Source organism: Cyprinus carpio, chromosome A11 (genome assembly GCF_018340385.1).
Source record: "Cyprinus carpio isolate SPL01 chromosome A11, ASM1834038v1, whole genome shotgun sequence".
In the NCBI taxonomy this organism is placed as follows: Eukaryota; Metazoa; Chordata; class Actinopteri; order Cypriniformes; family Cyprinidae; genus Cyprinus; species Cyprinus carpio.
The window spans coordinates 4871388-4891205 of record NC_056582.1 but is presented as its reverse complement, the minus strand read 5'-3'; the positions used below and the strand labels follow the sequence as shown (position 1 = coordinate 4891205).

General features: G+C 37.7%; 2 protein-coding genes across 2 annotated transcripts; one reads left to right on the top strand and one right to left on the bottom strand.

Annotated features, from left to right (window-relative positions):
- Window positions 1-162: 162 nt before the first annotated feature.
- On the top strand, window positions 163-17162 carry nwd1 (NACHT and WD repeat domain containing 1). Its single transcript, XM_042766005.1, has 19 exons — window positions 163-1032; window positions 1886-1971; window positions 2120-2236; window positions 2342-2696; window positions 4696-5968; window positions 7126-7329; window positions 7458-7617; window positions 7714-7831; window positions 7985-8149; window positions 9077-9274; window positions 10319-10441; window positions 11524-11726; window positions 11988-12248; window positions 12328-12418; window positions 14429-14577; window positions 14662-14935; window positions 15062-15615; window positions 16165-16297; window positions 16433-17162. Exons 1-19 carry the CDS (start codon window positions 915-917, stop codon window positions 16741-16743), a joined length of 4893 nt encoding a protein of 1630 aa, XP_042621939.1. The 5' UTR covers window positions 163-914; the 3' UTR covers window positions 16744-17162.
- On the bottom strand, window positions 17104-18695 carry LOC109087314 (tetraspanin-33-like). The gene is made up of 3 exons (XM_042765770.1): window positions 18495-18695; window positions 18262-18387; window positions 17104-17280 (listed from the first exon to the last, which is right to left on the bottom strand). The coding sequence occupies exons 1-3, from the start codon at window positions 18576-18578 to the stop codon at window positions 17104-17106; spliced, it is 387 nt and encodes a 128-aa protein (XP_042621704.1). The 5' UTR covers window positions 18579-18695.
- Window positions 18696-19818: the final 1123 nt, after the last annotated feature.

Here is a 19818-nt window from a genome sequence, read left to right as displayed (position 1 = left end):
ATATATATATATATATATATATATATATATATATATATATATATATATATACATACACACACACACACACACACACACACAGTAAATAAGATGGGTTTAATAGAATATTGAAACTAGTAAAAATAAAACTTTTTTTTGTATTATTTTAATATATTACATAAATGTTGCACAATCTTGCCTGGGGCAGAGTAAGTTTTGATTGTGACTCGTATCATCAACCTGACACCTGATTCCTCAGTGAGTGCAGACTTGGGTTATTCTCTCTCAGGACTGAATGGTTCTGCGCACAATAGAGAGGCTTGAAACAAACAACACAGAGTAACAGTTAACACATGCAGAGGTTCAGCTAACAGCACAATAAAATCACCTGCTTTCCTGGCTTTGTGCTCCGTTTCAGTAAATTAATATCAGTACTTGTCATTTAAAATCATTTTATAATTATTTGTATCGAAGCAAAATGATTCCACTGATATTCGATTCATAATTATAAATGAAAAGCAGCCGTTTATGCTTTTATACACTTCAGGTTAATTAAACATGGGGCAGCTGCTCTTGGTCTCCAGGGTCTGATCTCTGCTGCAGGCGGCGGGTCGTAAACACCGGGTCTCTCTCGGCCTTCCTGATCTCAGTGGATAAAATGACGGGCGCAGAGGAGAACAAACAAATGAGCTGGCGTGCTTCGCAACAGAGCTGTTTTCTTTTCCTTCTTGCTGTGGAAAACATATTTTTCATCTAATTAATATTGGGCTTTCAGGTTCTTTTTTCACGTCTCAGACTAAGCAGTGATGATCAGTAGATCTAGAGCTCTTTGTTCAGTGCTGTAGAGTCCCTTTGGGTCGCTAAGATTTGGGTGGGTTATGAGGACAGGCACCCAGGCGATCATACTCAGGATTTCTTGAGGTGTGTTGGTCGGGATGGCTGTGGTGGAGATGGGCGAAGCTCTTGGGTTGGAGGCTCTGCGGGGACAGAGCGCTGATGCTCTACAGCCTGTTTCCAGAATGGTGCGGGTGTTCATCAGCTCCACACACTCGGGTAAGGCTTGCACTGCTTGTTTATTTCCCTTACCTTTGTCTTTTGCGGAAAAAAAATCTCTGTATTTCAAGGTCATGGAAAACCTGGAAATATTAGGGAATTTTGAATTGAATTTAAATTGCATTGAAATTACCAATCTTTAAAAAAAAGTAATGGTGATTTTTCTAGTTGTGCTCAATTCTAAAATGTTTATTTTCAATTTGTGTGCAGTCTCTATAAAATACTACAAAAAATGTTTATCCAGTAATAACAAATGGTGGGAAAATCATGAAAATGCATTAGTGTGGAATATATGTAAGCCTAATCTGCAATGTTTCTACATTTATTTTTATTTTACGGAGGAAGGTAGAATTAGGGTCACACTTTGGGGAACAGTTCGTTCTATGAACTCTGACTTTTGCATCAGTAAATTCTTAATTTGTTGCTTATTAATAGTAAGGTAGTTTAGGTATGAGGGTAGGATTAAGGGATCTAAAATATGGTCATGCAGAATAAAGCATTAATATTGCTTTATTAGTATTAATAAACAGCCAGCATGCTAGTAATATGCATGTTAGTAAGCAACTAGTTAAAAGTGAGAATTGGTCTGTAAAATAAAGCGTTACTAGAAGTGTTTAGTGTACTAATGTTGAAATATTGGAATAGTCCTGATTAATCGAGGTGGTCAGGTATTTTCTAAAATGATGCAAAACCACACAAAAGACATTAGGCTGTATTAGTCAATCAATTTTCAAAATAGTGCTCTTGGTTTTGAAATAAGCATAATCGTGTAATAAGCAAGATAATGTACATTTATATCACAAAATGAATTCCTTAAAGGACCTGACATTAATAAATTTCATTTATTTGACAGACATGAAAAATGAGAGGAATGCATTTTGGGAGAAGGCCTATTCTGAGTTGCAGGCACACTGTCAAAGTTTGGGTCTTGTCTTTGAGGTTTGTGCTGAAAATATATTTGCAGTATAGTTTAATCCTGGTGACAAAGGTAAAAACTGTCTAAAATTGCATTACATTTTTATTTATTGGACATATGCACTGTTCAGAAAGCATTTTTTGTTTTTCTTTTGTATGTTTTTTCTGTCAGGTAGTGGATTTCAGATGCGGAGTACGTGACATCTTCACATCTGATCACTTGACAACTGAACTGTGCATTAAAGAAATCGAGTCCTGTCAGAGAATATCAGATGGCCCAACTTTTATTGTATGTTTCACCAGCAACCTGATTTTATCCATATCTTTTGGTCATCATACTTGTGTTGGTTCTCTGAGCATAAGTGTAATACTGTATCTATGTTTATCTTCTCAGGCTCTGCTCGGTAATCAGTATGGCCATCGCTCCATCCCACGCCTCATACCAGAGACAGAGTTTGAGTTGTTGCTATCAAAACTCCATAAAGATTCAGAGAGTTTAAAGCTCCTTAACCAATGGTTCTCCAAAGACAGTAACTCAGTCCCACCCACATATATCCTCCAGCCAATCACAGATCACTATCCTCATTACAATGACAGGGGCTCTGAGGGCGGACAGTTGCGTGATGATGACGTCATATCCTGGAATCTGACAGAATCACGAATGCTGCAGGCTCTCCGCACTGCTGCCCAACAGGCTGAGAGAGAAGGGGATATCAGTGTTGACCAAAAGCATAAGTTTTTTAAATCTGGTGAGAGACTGTGAAACTTTCCATGAATATGGTGCAAAATAAGGCACAAATATTTTTTTCTCATTCCGGACCTGGAATGACTTTTGTTTACTTAAAAGGTGTTATTCAATTTCAAATTTTCCTTTCTCTTTGGAGTGTTATAAGCTGTTTGTGCATAGATAAGATCCCTAAAGTTGCAAAGACTAAAGTCTCAAACCCAAAGAGATATTCTTTATAAAAGTTAAGACTTGTCCACACCCTCCTAAAACGCCTCGTTTAAACACACCCCCATGTCTACATCATAATGTGGGAAGATTTACATAACACCACAAAAACCACGCAAAGAAGGAAGGTAACTTTTATTCTCGCTGTAGTATTTTTGCTGCTGCTGCCGCCATGTCGTGGAGATGCTGTGTGTTTCGTTGTGAACGCCAAACTACTTTGTTTGGCCTTCCAAAAGAGGACACAACTAGAAATCAGTGGTTAAGTTGTATTTACAACACTGTTACAGAACAGTTCAAACCAAATTTTTGTGTGTGTGCAACGCATTTTATGGAGGACTATTTCCTGGGAGAGTAGCCTACTATGTGTCTGTGCACAAAAAGGTTGTTTCTATGAAGTGGGGCAATTCCAACTTTGCAAGGACAGTCTGGCGCAGCCTGTAAGTACATTTTCATATTTAAAGAATTTGCCACTGAAGATTCAAACGTGAGTTTTGAGCAGTGTAGAGTAGCGCTTGTTGTTTGTCATTTCTCCGATGTTTATGCTGCGCGATACGCAATGCAATGCGTAAAAACACGGTATAAGTCATTATAATCAGTAATTATGTCCCATTGGATGCAACAAATGCCTCGTCTGTAATGGGTTTTATTGGTTTTGTCTCATCGCGCCGGGACGCAGCATCACAGTATGGTAAGGGGCGTAACATTTCTGTCACACACTTGAGGTATTCAGCCAATCACAATGCACTGGATAGCTGGCCAATCAGAGCACACCTCGCTTTTCAGAATGATGAGCTTTGTAAAAATTGACGCCTTTCAGAAAGGCAGGGCATAGAGGAGCAACAATAATGTACATTATGTGGAAAATAATGTTTTTTAATGTTTTTTTTTTTAAAACCGCATAAACAAATTGTATTAAACCAAATACACAGCATAATGTTCTTTTTAGCAGCGTCATATGACCCCTTTAACTCTGCAAATAGCACACATCCTAAAAAATGTGACAAAACATGTTGTTCTTCCCCTGGTGGCTGGCTGCAGTACAGCCCATAAACCTCATCCTCTCCATCTAAACAAATGGGAAGTGAGACAAACTAAAAAATCAAATTGCACTACAAATAAATTTGTCTGTCATTCAGGTGGTTCTAATGATGCTGATGTATGTTCAGTTGTTGTTGTTGTTGTTGTTGTGAACCATATTATGTGGAGCCATAATTGTGTGCTTGTAAGTGAGTCTGCAGGAGTTTGGGTGGGACTTTAAAACCGCGGCTCCACCTGATCACTACTGCAAGAACAGTGATTGGTGTAATGCATTACTAAGTAATTAATTACTTTTCATTTGAAAAAGTAAAGTAGGTGATTACTCTTAATCTTTCTGTTATTTAATAACAATTAACATCTTATGTTAAAATGTATGTTTTTAATGTAACCTCCCTTTTGGTCAGTTCAAGAATAATTTATGCAGTTTTATTTATTTATTTTAAAGAATTAAAAGAGTAGTTTCTTGTCTACCCTTGTATTTTTCAACTGGTTGAGGTTGATGATGGATTAGAAAGTAATTAGTAATAAGTAATGCAATACTTCTTAGAGAGAGTAATTGGTACAGTAATCTAATTACACGGTTGAAGACGTAATTAGTAGCTTGTGATTAATTGCATTTTTAGAGTAACTTACCCAACACTGGCACAGACAGGTTGTAAATGAAGTCACCAGCGCTAAAGGGTTATAAAATCTGGGACATGAGTCCTGTCTTAGTTTTTATATTTTAATGATTATCATGCTTTTTGTGTATTTTATAGTCTTAGAGTATGAGATGGAGCACGGCTTTCTCAAGACCCAAAAGGATGCATCAGCGGTGCTGTTTTTCCGTGAACTGCCTCGACTCAGTAAAAGAGACTGCAAGAAAAACTTTGCAAAGTTTCTTCTAGACGTCACAGCCGATGGCTTGTTGGACACCGAAGCCCGGGAGCTCTTGGCCAACCTGAAGCAACGCATCTGCAACACAGGTCGCCTCCAACCTCTCTGCATGGAGCTCAGCAAAGGAGCTATGGACCCGAGCCGCAAAGAACACAAGGAGTACCTGGGAAAACTGTGTGAGCAGGTGACATCCCAAATGAAGGAACTGATCAGCAGGAATGCTCTGCAAACTTCAGGAACTTGCAGCACAGTAGATCCAGGATGGTCTTGGTTAAAACAGGAGATCTTCCATCACGCCATGCTGAGCAAGGAGAAGTGCTCCGTGTTTAAAGGAAGGGACAGCATTCTGGGAAAGATCAGCATTGCCATGTGGGAGTCCACTGAGGCTTGCCACGAACCCCTTCTGGTTCATGGACCTTCAGGGGTCGGTAAAACGGCTCTGCTTTGCAAACTGGCACAGGAAATGCGAGGCGTTGTTGACCATCGGGGAGTTGTGGTGCTGAGGTTACTGGGATCATCTCCACTCAGCTCGGATGTTGACTCTGTTCTCAGAGGTGTTTGTCTTCAAGTGTGTGGAGCTTTAGGGTTGCAGTTCCCCTATCCACATATTGCCAACGTGCATGAAGAGCTAGTGCGTTTTTTCCATTCCATGCTGGAAGACGTGTCAAAACAAGGAGACACACTCCTACTCATTCTGGACTCATTGGACCAGCTTTTAGAGGCAAAAAAACCTCATAAACTAGACTGGATACCTAAAGTGATCCCTCCCAATGTGCAACTTGTACTCTCTATTTCTGATGACTATGTTGAGAAATGTCAATCTTTGGTTTCAGCAGAACAAAACATCTTTAGAGTGGAACTTCTCACGGACGATCAAGGGAAAGACATTATTAGCGCCTACATGAGTGCAGCTGGACGCAAGCTGACCTCAGAACAGTTAGACACCATCTTAAACCGCTTCCAGCAAAGCAGAAGCCCTTTGCATCTGAAACTCATGCTAGACACTGCCAAACAGTGGTCCTCCTGCACCTCCATGTCTAATGTTCGCCTGGGCGTCTCTGCACAGGAAGTGATGACACAGTTTGTGGAGTCACTTGAGGAGAATCATGGGAAGAAGCTAGTTAGTCATGCTCTGTGCTTCATCTTGTTATCAAGGCAAGTCATATTTTGATATGTTGGTTTTAGGAGGATCTAATATGTTAACTTTTCAATGACAGATTATGAGGATGCTTTGGTAATTTAGTATAATGAAGTCTTTATACTGCCAAGCTTTGCCACATCCAAATTACATGTAAAAATGTAATGGCGCATAAAAGATGCACAATGCTAACCCTAACCCTGTATTAATATATTTTGTTTTACAATTAAATGAATTCATTTGAAATCATTTTATGGACCTTGGTGGTAGAGCCCTTCATTTCCCAGAATACTCTTATTTAATCAATAAATTAGACAGATCCGTGGTATTGATGTTAACGTAGGCTATTTTTGTTTTTTAATTGTCAAATGTTTTATTTCTTTAATTGTTTTTATTTAAATGTTGAAGTATTAAATACACACACACCAAATGTCCTCAGTTATACTGTGAAATACTTTGACAACCCACTAGTGAGGACATTTTACTAGTCCTCACTGGTTAAAAAGGTATATAAATCAGCCAAAATATGTTTTTATTTAAATCTAGTGTGCACTAGTTCTGCATGGTTTTGTGATTGGTATGTGTAGGGCTAGGTATGGAAGCCCGTTTCTGCCACTGAATAAAAAATAAAACAAGGTAATTCCGAATATATATATATTTTTTAATCTCACAATTCTGACTTCTTTTTTCTCTGAATTGAGAGTTCATATCTTGCAATTCTGACTTAACATGCAATTGTGAGAATTATGAGATATAAACTCGCAATTCTGAGAAATAGAGTCAGAACTGCAAGATATAAAGTCGCAATTCTGAGTTTATATCTCGCAATTCTGACTTTCTTTTTTTCTCACAATTGCGAGTTATAAAGTCAGAATTGTGAGATATAAACTCGTAATTCTGTAAAAAAAAAAAACCTTCAGAATTGTGTCATTATCTCTCAATTTTGACTTCATAACTACTGAAAAAAAAAAGTCAGAATTGTGAGATAAAAAGTCGCAATTACCTTGTTTTATTTTTTATGAAGTGGCGATAATGGGCTTCCATAGGTAGGGGCTGCATTAGGTGATGGAAAATATTATTAACCAGATATAAAATTAATATTAAAATTAATGGATGTCTATATGATGTAATATATGATGTCTATATGTAATTATTTGTTTTTATATATATTTAGAAGTGGTCTGTCAGAGGCAGAGTTGCAGGATGTCTTGTCTTTAGATAATGACGTTCTTGCTGAAATCTATAAGTACTGGCTTCCTCCAAGCCACACACTCCTGCGCTTCCCACGACTTCACTGGTCTCGTCTCCGGCATGACCTGACAGCTCATCTGATGGAGAGATGGGAGGGCGGTGTTATTCTGCTGGGTTTCACCCACAGGTAAAGGTTTGCTTAGACCTTTCTGTTACCACTGATGTATTCAGAATTTTCCCACCAGTCAAGCAACATATTAGAGAAAGTCAGAGTGCTTCCTATGCCCTTTCTAACTCAGCCTTTACTTTTCTTAGGCAGTTCGCAGAGCTGGTAAGGAAGAGATATTTATCACGCGATATGAAAGCAGACATGCACGCCATCCTAGCCGAATATTTCTTAGGACAGTGGAGTAAGGGGCAGCTCAGGCCCATCCTTCTGCCCTCACTAAGTACGCTGCTCAATGCTGACAGAAAGGTATTGTTCAAGGTCACAAAATTAGCACTATGTCAAATATGCTTTAGATGCTAAGTAACCTGTATTTTTGATGGTAAAACATGCTGTTTTTTTCAAGTACCACCCCAGCCCTTGTGGTTCACTGGAGAAGTCGCCAATATGCGGAAGCTTCATGAACTGCCCTATCATCTCGCTCATGCGGGCAAATGGGAGGAGCTACACCAGTCAGTGTTCGGTGAGGTTAAGATGGGAATAGTTACATTCAAAAATAGCCAAATCTGTTGGATATTCTCTTGAATGTCACATTGACAGCTGTTATGTATATATAAACATGTATGACATGTATAAACAAATATATAAAAACATGAATGTGCATTTATTCTCACAGGCAGTGTGGACTGGTTATGTTGTAAAACTCTACAGTGTGGCGTGAGCTGTGTTATTCAGGACCTGTCGCTTTGCACTAACCTCACAGACTGTCCTGAGATACAAATGCTGAAAGAGACATTTCTGCTTCTTAAGCCCTCGTTAGATTTTAGCGACGGTCGTGTGGGTAAGTATTGACCACTGGGGCTTTCATAGGCTATACTGTACCCATAACATGTACTTAATAAAGCAAATGTAAATAAGAATTCATTTGTAAGGGGAAATTAAAGGGGTCATCGGATGATTCTTGTATTTTTATTTGTTGTTTTAATTTATGTGTGTTTTGTTAGTGTTTGTACACAACCACCCTATAATGATAAAAATCCACACAGCGTTTTTTTTTTTTTTAATCTTGTTAAGTCATTTCCCCTTTCTCAAATCGAGCCGATCTCAGATAACTGTCTTTGTGACATCACAGACAGGCCCCACCCACAATAGTTTGATTGACAGTGGCGTCTCAGCACAGACTGGACTGGTGTCTTACCTCAGACCCGCCCTGAGTGACTGTCATCAGTCCGCCATTGTTTCACTGCCGGAGCAGATGTAGACAAGACTCCTAAGAGATTGAGGTGTTCTGTTGTTGGATGTAATAATGATCATAGCAGTCGTCATTTACTCCTGACATCTAACACGGTGAATGCGGCTAAAGTAAACAATCCCTCAGAGAGTGGCTTGGAAGAGAGGGGCGGGGTCAGCAGAGCTCATTAACATTTAAAGGAAAATGCTACGAAATGGCTTGCTCAGAAAAGAGCTGTTTAGGACAGGGTAAAAAGGGTGTTGTTTTAGACTACCATTGAGAAATTTTAACCAAACTATGTTACAGACTTTTCATTAAGACCCTAAAGAATCAACTTGTGGAAAATGGGCATCTGATGGCCCCTTTAAGAAATAGGTTTTGGAATTCATTTATTGACCGAAAAAAACAATCACACCAATTCATCATTCTTTAATTTCATTGCTAACAAATCAAGAAATCTGCCACAATATAACACATCTTTCAGTATTTTTTATTTTTTTTAACTGAACCAATTCTTCTATCTCCCGCTTCTATAAGATCCCTCACTTTTGGTCACGGAGATCTTCGCCAGGCTGCAGGGCCTCGCTGATCTCTACCCCTCCATGATTGGTCAGCTGTGTTCTCAGTGCATGGACTGGTTTGGTTCCTGCACTGACCCAGTGCTTGTGCCCAAATGCAGCTTCTTTCAGGCCCCTGGGGGCCCACTGAAGAGCACACTCACGGGGTTCATGAAAGGTGACCCAAAGGAGCTCAGTATTGGTTTTGTTTAAGATTTTCGAGTAAAAACCCCTCAACACACAGTGGGCCTCATTCATGAAACATTCAGTTTACGCGTAAAATGGACCTTCCCGAAAACTCTCCTCCCAATGCGCAAATACTTCGTAAAGGTCAGATCTGATAGTTAAATGTGTGTTTTTAAATAGGGCGCGCATGCACGCTCATTCACAATTAGCATATTCCCCGCCTATGAATTACAGCTACGAAAATTGCGTATCTAGGAATGGTGTGGAATCCTTTGGACTCAATTCTTAGGTTTGGCAAGTTATATTGCAACAATGTATAAGAGACTAATAGGCTATATGCCTAACTATAAATGAATAAATTATCGTCTGTCCACCAGAGCATTTTCGGCCAGCTGATATAATGCCTGGTGCTCTTCTGAAAACGACCAGCTGGTGGTGCTTGCGAGAGTTTTGGAGGCACTGCATTTTTCTGGAGTGATGCGTTGTTTGATATGGTTTGGAATATTCACAGCAGTAACATTTTACAAGTATCTCATTTTGAAGAATATTACTGAATATAAAAATGCAGTAACCAGTAATATTAACTTCTCCATTGTTGTGTTGTACAAGTATGATGGTTGGTCAATGTGGTGTTTGTCCCGGCCCTCCTCCACTGTGATTGGACGGCTGTGTAAAAAGGGACAGTGACGAGCTATGCATTTTACACAAATTTAAAGAGTAAAAAACGACAGGGCAAATTAACTTGTTAAATATTGTTATAATACATAGTGCATAAAAATGCAGTGTCATCAGTTTGTCTAAAAGAATACAGAACGTTTGAATGTTTTATGCACCATTTACACATGGTAGGGAGCACGTGTAAATTTCTAAAAAATTAAAAATACGAACATTTTCATGAATCTGAAAATTTACGTCAGAACGACTTTCCGAATGATTTACACAAAAATTAGTTCTGCTCGTGTTTCATGAATGAGGCCCATTCTTTTGCTGATCTGCTTAATTAACTTCATATCATTGCGTTTTCTTGACCTTTCAGGGGTGAAGGCCGTCGTGCTGTGCTCAAAGCGAGAGCTGCTGGTAGCAGGTTCAGAGGATGGACTGATTATAGTCTGGAGTCTAAACCATCTCCAGACTCTTCACACTCTTTCTGGACACACTGGTAGGTTCTTAACAATGAAGTTCCGGCAGTAAAAACTCATTCATTTTCTCCACAGGGAAATAGATTTTAAACAATAACTGATAAACATTTAAAGACAGGCATGTTGTGAGCTCTGAGGTTAATTCATTTTAGATGCTTTTCTTGAACCCATCTGCTCAGATTAGTTCAACTTACTTTTAAAATAATCATGTTTATTTGTGGTGAATACCTACATTACCCATAATGCTGTACAGAAAATTCCACCAATCAGAGTTGCAGCAAGTAAAACACACCAAATCTTTAGCTCCGCCCACTCCAATGAAGCTCCGGGTCGGTCTCTGTATGCACTCAAAATACTTAAATATTCAGTATTGTACCGTCTGTTGTCTGTTTTTCATTATATATATATATTTTTTTGCTTCAATTAAAAGTTTGTACATGGAATTCTGGTTGTAATTTTTTGTTTATTTTTTTTTATTTTCGTTCTGCTGGCTAGTCAGGCCACTAATTCAGATATTCATATATATATATATATATTTTTATTACATTTTGATTATTCTTATTATTTTTATTTTTTTAATAGAACAGAACAAAATAGCCCTGGTGTAAGATGAGCCACACAGTCCCCAGTGAGACATTAATGCCATGCTCCCTTAAGAGTGCACACTTCAGTTCCCCCATAGTTCCCTCAAAGAAAGTTGCTATGCAACAAAAATAGCACTCTGCTATGGGAGGTGTGCAGTTATATGGTGTTTCACATTAGAGTGTTGATTGCAGCATGAATTATAGCACACTCTAATGATGAATCAGAATTCAGGAACGTTACTATCCCTTTTATTGTGAGTGTGTGCGTGTCTGTGTGTGTATATATAAATATATATAAGCTCTTTCTGACTTCTGACTTTTATAAGTACATTAATAGTTTAACAAACAGCCAAACAAATAAATAAGGGTCATGGCTAACTTAAGTATAGAAATGTTTGTTCGCCAGTTTTCAAATAGTTTCTATGTGCCTATTAGAAACTTCAGTCTAAATGTTTTAGGGTGAACACTGTTCAAGTATATGAGAATATAAAGACTTATGTTTCTCTTTCTCTGCGTAGCGGGGGTGCTCTCCCTGAAGCTGATGGATAAAACCAGTCACTGTCTGTCTACTGGACTCGATGGCACACTAAGAAAATGGTGTCTGATAAATGGACAGCAGCTTTTCTGTATCACTGATGCAGTGTCTGTCCAAACACACACCCCTACACACGTTCATATGATCGAAGAAAGGAAGATTATCATTACCAACCCAAGCAGCCTAGTATGAAATATTTTAATTTTACTTTTTTTTTTTTTATTAAAGAAACAGTTCATGATATAAATAAATTGTTATAATTCACTCGCCCTCTTATCGTACCAATCCAGGAGCTAGTTGTGTAAATCAGGCCATAATGCCGAGGCTGTTAGCCAAGAAGTTTTATTTTTCAGATTCAGATTTTCATTTTTGGGTTCCTTTAATCTTTTAAGTGACTATGTAGAATGCTGTTAGTTAATATTTTCTCTGCCATCCTTTCCCGTACAGGTTAAAGCTTGGCACTTGGACACTGCAGAGCCCCTGTATGAGCTGACAGCAGGGGTCTGTTCTGTTCTTGGTGTTGTGGGAGATGCAGTAGCATGCATATGCAGTGAGGGGGCGCTCTGTTTTTATGACGTATCCACTGGCATGCAACATTCCCAGACCCCCCTACCCTGCTCTGCTGGACACCACAATCTCACCTGCTCTCTGACACTCTCCAAATACTCCAAGATACTCATTGCTTTTGGGGAAGGCCGTCTCCATTCGGTATGTATCTTGTTTCAATAAAGACCAAGCAAAATGTAGCATTTCAGCTTTATTGGAAGGTCTTTGTGTGTGTGTGCAGGTATGGAGCCACAGTATTGAGTCTGTGGTTGATCTTCCCTCTCCAGCTTTGTTCCTCAGAACATCTGAGGATGAAAAACTGCTGTTTGCAGGTGCTTTAACACGTGTCAATGTCTGATGATCTTTTCTCATTTATCCATTACTCTTGAAGTGTGCATCACTAAGGTCAAACACTTTTCAGGAAATCAAGATATAAATGGCTTACCTCAAAAATATTAGACATCAAAGCATTAAATAAATAGCACTTTACATGAAAAGGGTGGAAAATAAGGCTTATAATAAAAAAAGTAAAAAAAGGACTTTCTTTAGTTTTTAGCATCTTTAGTTTTGCTGTTTGTCCAACTTAGTGGATCAAACTAAATATAATATTGTGTTTTATATTATATTAGCATATTTTGAATATTTACATAGAATTCAATAAATACTAAAATGATATACCTGGAAGGGTAACAGGGTTGTAGATTTAAAAAAATAAAAAAAGTATCAGATAATTAATTAATTATTATTATTATTATTATTATTATAAAAAAAAGATGACTCTGGAAGGCATCAAAACTCACTTTTTCCACCCACATTGTATTATTTATATTATTCAATATTATCATCTATTTTAATAATTAAATAAAATGTAATGAATATTATAATTAAATTACTGAATGGCTAACAGGGTTGCAGATTTAGCCTAATTGAATTTACCACTCAGCTATCTAGTTTAGGACCTTTGTTTTTTTTTTTTTTTTTTTTTTTTATTCGAGACCACATTTTGGTATTTAGTTTCCCATAGCTAATTTATTTTTTATTAATTATTCTTACAATAATTTTGGTGAGAGGGCTTAATAGCTGTGTTTCAATGATTGTAGAATCAGAGGACTTAGGGAAAATACTAAGTATTACTTTTTTTGGTAATCTAAATTAGTTATTCTAAGAAATATAATATAATACGTTAAAGGGGTCATATGATGCGATTTCAGGTTTTCCTTTCTCTTTGGAGTGCTACAAGCTGTTCGTGCATAGATAAGATCTATAAAGTTGCAAAGACTAAAGTCTCAAACACAAAGAGATATTCTTTATAAAAGTTAAAACTTGTCCACACCCTCCTAAAACGCCTCGTTTAAACACCCCTACATGTCTATGTCACGATGTGGGAAGATTTACATAACACCGCCCAAATGTTTACGCAAAGAAAGGAGTATTTTTTATTTTTGCTGTAGTATTGTTGCTGCTGCTGCCGCCGCCATGCCGTGGAGATGCTGTGTGCTTTGGTGTGAAAGTGAAACTACTTTGTCTCCCAAAAGAGGACACAACTAGAAATCAGTGGTTAAGTTGTATTTACAACACAGTTCCAGAACAGTTCAAACCAAATATTTGTGTGTGTGCAATGCATTTAACGGAGGATTGTTTCTTGAACCTACAATGCCAGCTGTTCTGACTCACAACCTGTAAGTATGTTTTCATATTTAAAGAATTTGCCACTGATGATTCAAACGCTTTTGAGCGATGTAGAGTAGTGCTTGTTGTTTGTTGTTTCTCCAATCACAAATACAGACAAATGGTTGAATGTTTATGCAGTGCGATACGCAACGCGTAAAAAGACAGTATAAGTCATTATAATCAGTAATTATGTCCCCACTGGATGCAATAAATGCCTCGTTTGTAATGGGTTTTATTGGTTTTGTCTCGTCGCAACGGGACACATGGCATCACAGTATGGTAAGGGCATAACATTTCCATCACATGCTCGAGGTATTCGGCCAATCACAACGCACAGGATAGCTGGCCAATCACAGCACACCTCACTTTACAGGAAGATGAGCTTTGTAAAAATCGGCACGTTTCAGAAAGGCGGGGCATAGAGGAGAAACAATACTATACAGTATGTGGAAAATGTTTTTTAAACCTTAAACTGCATAAACACATTTCATTACACCAAATACACAAAATAATGTCCTTTTTAGCAACGTCATATGACCCCTTTAAACTTGCTAGTTTTCGGCTGATTGTATTTTCTGTTAAATAAGATTTCATCTACAACACTACATTACTTCTACATTTGTAAACTGTTTGCTTGTGTGAAAATTTTTTCCACTTTTTTCTTGTTGAAGGATGTGACAGAACCTTGTGCGTGTTCCTCGTGACACTGACTTCAATGCAAAGGGTTCTGGATCTTCACCATGACGCATCAGTCTTATGTGCCGTCTCAAGCAGTGAAGGTAGTGAAATCATCACAAGTGCCCAGGATCGGATTGTACGGGTCAGTTTAAACCCTTTCTTCCCATAGAGTTTCATCTGACTGCCATTGTCCCAAACGGAAGTTGATCATCTTGTGCTCTTCAAGGTGTGGAGTGTCACCACAGGAGCCCTGCTGGACTGGATCGGTGTGATGGATTCTGCTGTGTCCTGTTTGGCTGTCCATCAGCGCACTATTATCTCCGCCTCCGTTATTGCCAACCAGCTCAAAGTATGGCAGCTTGACTACAACACCAAGCACAGGAGCAAGTCTTTCATCCCAGCATACTACCCTCTAGTGGCCCTGTCGAAAGACGGTGATACTGTATTCTATGTGAAAGAGGGAAATAAAACACAGGTTTTCACATGGAGCTGCTCGGAAGGTGAAACATGTAATAAGAAGATACTGGTTTTCATTGTTGTATTCATGTGCACGATATCTTTAGCGAATGAATCTCAAATCAAATCTGCAAAAGTTCTCAAGCCAAAGTTGTTCATGTATTTCACAGGTCTGCGGTCCGACAGTATGGACGTGTCCTCAGAAGTGTGCTGTATGGAATTAGCCCAGCAGAAACGTTTACTCTTCTGTGGACTGCGGACTGGCACCATCTTTATTTACCCACTAGACTTTGCCCCAGAAACCCTGTGCCTACCACCTCCAGAAAGCCTACCAATGGTACGCAGCATGGCCATCAGCCCGCGGGAGGACAAAATGGCTGTGGCATATGAGGATTCGGTTTGTCTATTTGAGATTACATCGAGGGACAGTTTCCCCTGTGTGGACGGCCCATTTGAGAGGTACTCCCTGTGCCTGCTGCATTCCCCTATCTCTGCCATGGCTCTGCTGTCTGACTGCAGGCTCCTCTATGGGACATTTGGTGGCGAAGTGGTGATCTACGACTTTAAGAGTGCCACAGCAGCCGAGTTGGATCATCATGGTGCAGCCATAACCTGTATCACTATGAGCAACTGGGATGCACAAGCATTGATTGGCTCTCAAGACTGCGTTCAGAAGTTGTGGAATCTGAGTCCCGTCTTGCTGAATCACACCATGGAGTACAAGGTGAGGGTTTGCAGGTTGCTATAATTGACCGAGTTTTTTAAAGAGTTTGTTGCTAGCATGTTTTTAAGCTAACAACATTATATTCATATGAGCTTTAGAGGGGTTTTGACCACTTCTTTAGCTGGTCAGGCTGGGACACCAGTTTGACCAGCTTAAACCATGGCCATCTTAACAATGTGATACTTGAATAAACATAAACTGTATGTACTCATAAACACCAGGTAATATAGTCTATCGAACTATTATTTGTCTGTGGTTGGGTCTATTTTGTCTCAGTTTACAATAAATGTTATTAGCGTTTGTTGTTAGCATGATGGTAAGATAATAATGTGATACTCGAATAATCATAAAATGACATTAAATAAACATACCAATTAAAATAGTCTATTGATTTTTTTTTTTTAAACTCAATCATGTTGCGAAAACCGCAGATTCAGAACTAATGAAGTCATTAAGAAGTATTTTTTTCTTCAGTGTGCTCTGCATTTGGAGCAAGCCTATGACTACGTATAATTCTGTCAACAAACAACCATTGTGTGAGATTAACAGGGCATGTGTTGTCTTGTTCCATCTTTGGGTTTTTATTTTGAAGGCGTCCTCTGTGCTGTCTTCTCAATAAATGATAAATATGTCTTCACTGGATCCCTGGACAAAACCATCAAAGTCTGGGATGTCTGTAGTGGTGAGGACTGTTCACTGTTGTGCATGTCACCTACTTGTTTAGGACTAATTCTGTGGAAGATTTACTAATAATTTGCTAATGATGTCTTTCATGTCTGATTTAGTTGCTTGACTTTTGTTTGTCATTTCATTACAGGTTGTTTGCTGTACGTCCAGTTCGTCTACTCTCCAGTCATAAAGATGATGCCACACAAGGATGGATTCGTTGCCGTGTCCCAGCATGGCTCTTTCATCAAGGAAGGATTCCGCTGTCCAGACACCCTTAAACCTGGATACAACCCCCTCCGCATCTTCAGAGCACATTACAGAGTTACCTCTCGGGAGAAAAGCCTGAACGCTCCACACACCGTGATCAACGAGCTCCCAGATTACAACCCTGCTCAGTTCAATTTCATCGGCATCGGTTTGATGAAAAGCAAAACATCCAACACATGTGTTCTACTCTAAATATGTTCTAGGTTCCAAACCTCTTACCCCACCTGTGTACAAAATTAGGCTATACTCTAAGAAATCATCTGTATAATAATAACTGGGCAATATATATAGATTTTTAAGCATAATCAAACAATTTGCTATTTATTAATTTTATAGGAATTGAATCAACATTGCAAGTGTTAAACGTAAAGCAGTGTGTAACAGCATGTTCCAAAATATATTTTATTAACATTACAGATAATATAAACAGACAGGCACTGGAAAAACTATAGTTTTTAATATAAGAATGGAATTTAATCACAGCTTTTGCCTTAGTTACTCATAATATAATAAAGAATAACAATCATATTCTTTGCATCTAATTTTAACATGTTATAACTTGGTATTCCAAGTGCAATGCATCGAGTTCCAGTGCCTGCACACGGTGAAGGGCGAGCGTATGAAACCAGTCAAAACTTTCTGTTGTAGCAAAGGGTTACGTTTCCTCTTCTTCTGTTGAACGCTTCTGATTTGGCAGAGCTGTACTGAAGACAGTGACATCATACATATCTGAAGAACAGACAAATCATTTATAAGCCTTGATGCAAAAAGATTTACTTTTGTCTTTTTGCATGTGAATTTAATGTACCTACATATCAGTTATGATCTATAAGAGATAATATGTCTAGTGGCTCAATGTGGGTTTTACTGTGGTCTATGTACATTGGGTGGCTTTATTTATTTTTTCACTAAATAAAACAACTGAGTTGAAATGCTTATATGAATTTGCTATATGTACTTGAAAATTCAGGGCAAAAAAAGCATGTAAGACTTACCTTTTGTATCAGTAGGTTTGCATGGTTATTGACACTTATGTTTAATATTTCTTTATGTTAGTTATTGTTATGTTTTATTTTGCCAAAATCCTAAAACCGGATTTATATCACATTTTCAATGGGCCCCATTGTACTCTTTGTAGCTTTCATTTCATGACATATCTTGAAGGGGAAAAGCAAGCAACTGTATCTATACAATCTATATTTTTAAAATAAGTATGTGTTTCTCATTTTTTTGTGAGAGAGTTAATATAGTTATCAATAATCACATATATAAATTATAATATTTAATACTGATCAATTTTGCTATTCTTACAATATAAACAACAGTAATTAGATTTGCCATCTATGCGTTTTGCTGAAATGTATTCTCCCTCATACAGACAATCTCTCTCGAATATATTTTGAAAATTATTGATGAGCTATAACTTCACCATTCAGTCAATTTAAGAAATCAAAGGAACAGACTGCACAATGCCATGTTCTGTGACCAATATAAACATTTATAAATCAATGGAGAGCCCACATCTATACTCGCCTACATGTGGAAGAACTCCATCCTCCACTCTTTCAGTGTGACACTTATATATATGGCTCTTTTGTATAGTCTTGCACTTGTTTTGAAACTCTTAATAAAGTGCTGTAGGGTTGATGTATTTTTGAAGAAGTTGTGCTTAACCTAAATGCAAAGTAAGGTGAGGATCATCCCTCTCACCAGCAGAAGATTCTGTTTTCCCCACCAGACGATCTCATCCAGACATCCAGTGGTGTAGATGAGCCGACTCACCACACTATTCTTCATCTTCTGGGTCTCATAGCCACACATAGAGTTGAACACAGTCTACACAGAAATGGATAAGCAGTTCTTGTAAATTGTATTAAATTTATTAAAAGTGATTGCAACTGTATTATTATCCATTACTAATATTTGATATGACACAATCTGACCTCATTCTTTAGCTGTATGCAGCAGGAGAAGGGCACTCCGTAGGCCTCCAGACTGGGGTTCTGGTCAGATGCGTTGAAGTGCATGTTTTTAGACCAGTCTAAGTAGGAATCCACCCCACAGCAACTGAACTACAGGATATAGAAAGATTCTAGGAAGATCAACAGTGTAATCTTTAACCATTTGCATAACTACACACCATTCAAAAGTTTGGGGACAGCTACTTTTTTTTTTTTTTTTTTTTTTAAAGAAATTAATACTTATATTCAGCAAAAATGCACAAATTTGTTCAAAAGTGACAGCAAAGGCATTTATAATGTTACAGATATCCTTTTCAAATAAATACAATGCTATTATTTTATAACTAACTTAACTGTATTATATAATAATTCTGAAAGAAATGTATCAATTTCCACAAAAATATTAAGCAGTACAAATTCAACATTGATAATAAGAAATGTTTCTCAAGCAGCAAATCAGCATGATTTCTGAAGGATCACGTGACACTGAAGACTGGAGTAATGATGCTGAAAATTCAGCTGCGCATCACAGGAATAAATTATGTTTTACGATTTTAAAATTGAAAACTTATTTTAAATTGTAATAATATTTCACAGTATTATATATGTTTTAATCTATTTTTGATATAATGTATTTTTGTACACTGTATGTATATACATCAGCTGCTCTGTCCTCTCTTGAACCTACCAACAAATATTGAAAGTAATCATTTTAAACATCATATGATTTATCCAAGACAGGATTTGGTCTAAAGTTTGTTCTTGTACCTGAATTATTTACCTTTTCAGAGAACAGAAGGCCCAGCACAGCAGCCGTTACTCGAAGAAGCAGAATGGCCAACAAAATTCCTACAAACTGGGCAGATATGATTACTTTGTACATATATAAAAACCAAAAATCTTACATATGACTAAAAATCAGCTCTGTTGGCCTTGTCACATTCTAAGGGTAAGTACATCAGACCATGTTGAGCAGCAAGGAGATGTTAAAGCATTAGTGAAGATATTATAAAGTAATGCAAATGTTTTATTCAACATCAAGTTTATTTATTTATTTTATAGGTTAGATGATATAAATGGCTAATTCACAATTATAATCACATTTTTTTGCCTTTATTTGTTAAAGATGGTTCTGCAGTGTGACAAATTACATTAAATTACATATAAAATATATGGATTATTGGCATTACATATGAATATACATCTGGTAAGGGTAATACAGTATAATGTAATCGCAAACATAATTTCTCATTCACAGTTAAGTGTTTGCAAGCTTCTTTCATAACAAGAGATGAATGAATGGTAA

Coding starts and splice junctions, on each gene's coding strand:
- nwd1 (XM_042766005.1), top strand. CDS start 915: ATGGCTGTGGTGGAGATGGGCGAAGCTCTTGGGTTGGAGGCTCTGCGG. Junction 7,330..7,457: donor CTGCTGGGTTTCACCCACAG/GTAAAGGTTTGC, acceptor TACTTTTCTTAG/GCAGTTCGCAGAGCTGGTAA. Junction 7,618..7,713: donor TGCTCAATGCTGACAGAAAG/GTATTGTTCAAG, acceptor TGTTTTTTTCAA/GTACCACCCCAGCCCTTGTG.
- LOC109087314 (XM_042765770.1), bottom strand. CDS start 18,578: ATGCACTTCAACGCATCTGACCAGAACCCCAGTCTGGAGGCCTACGGA. Junction 18,388..18,494: donor GCATACAGCTAAAGAATGAG/GTCAGATTGTGT, acceptor ATTTCTGTGTAG/ACTGTGTTCAACTCTATGTG. Junction 17,281..18,261: donor GAAAACAGAATCTTCTGCTG/GTGAGAGGGATG, acceptor TCTGTTCTTCAG/ATATGTATGATGTCACTGTC.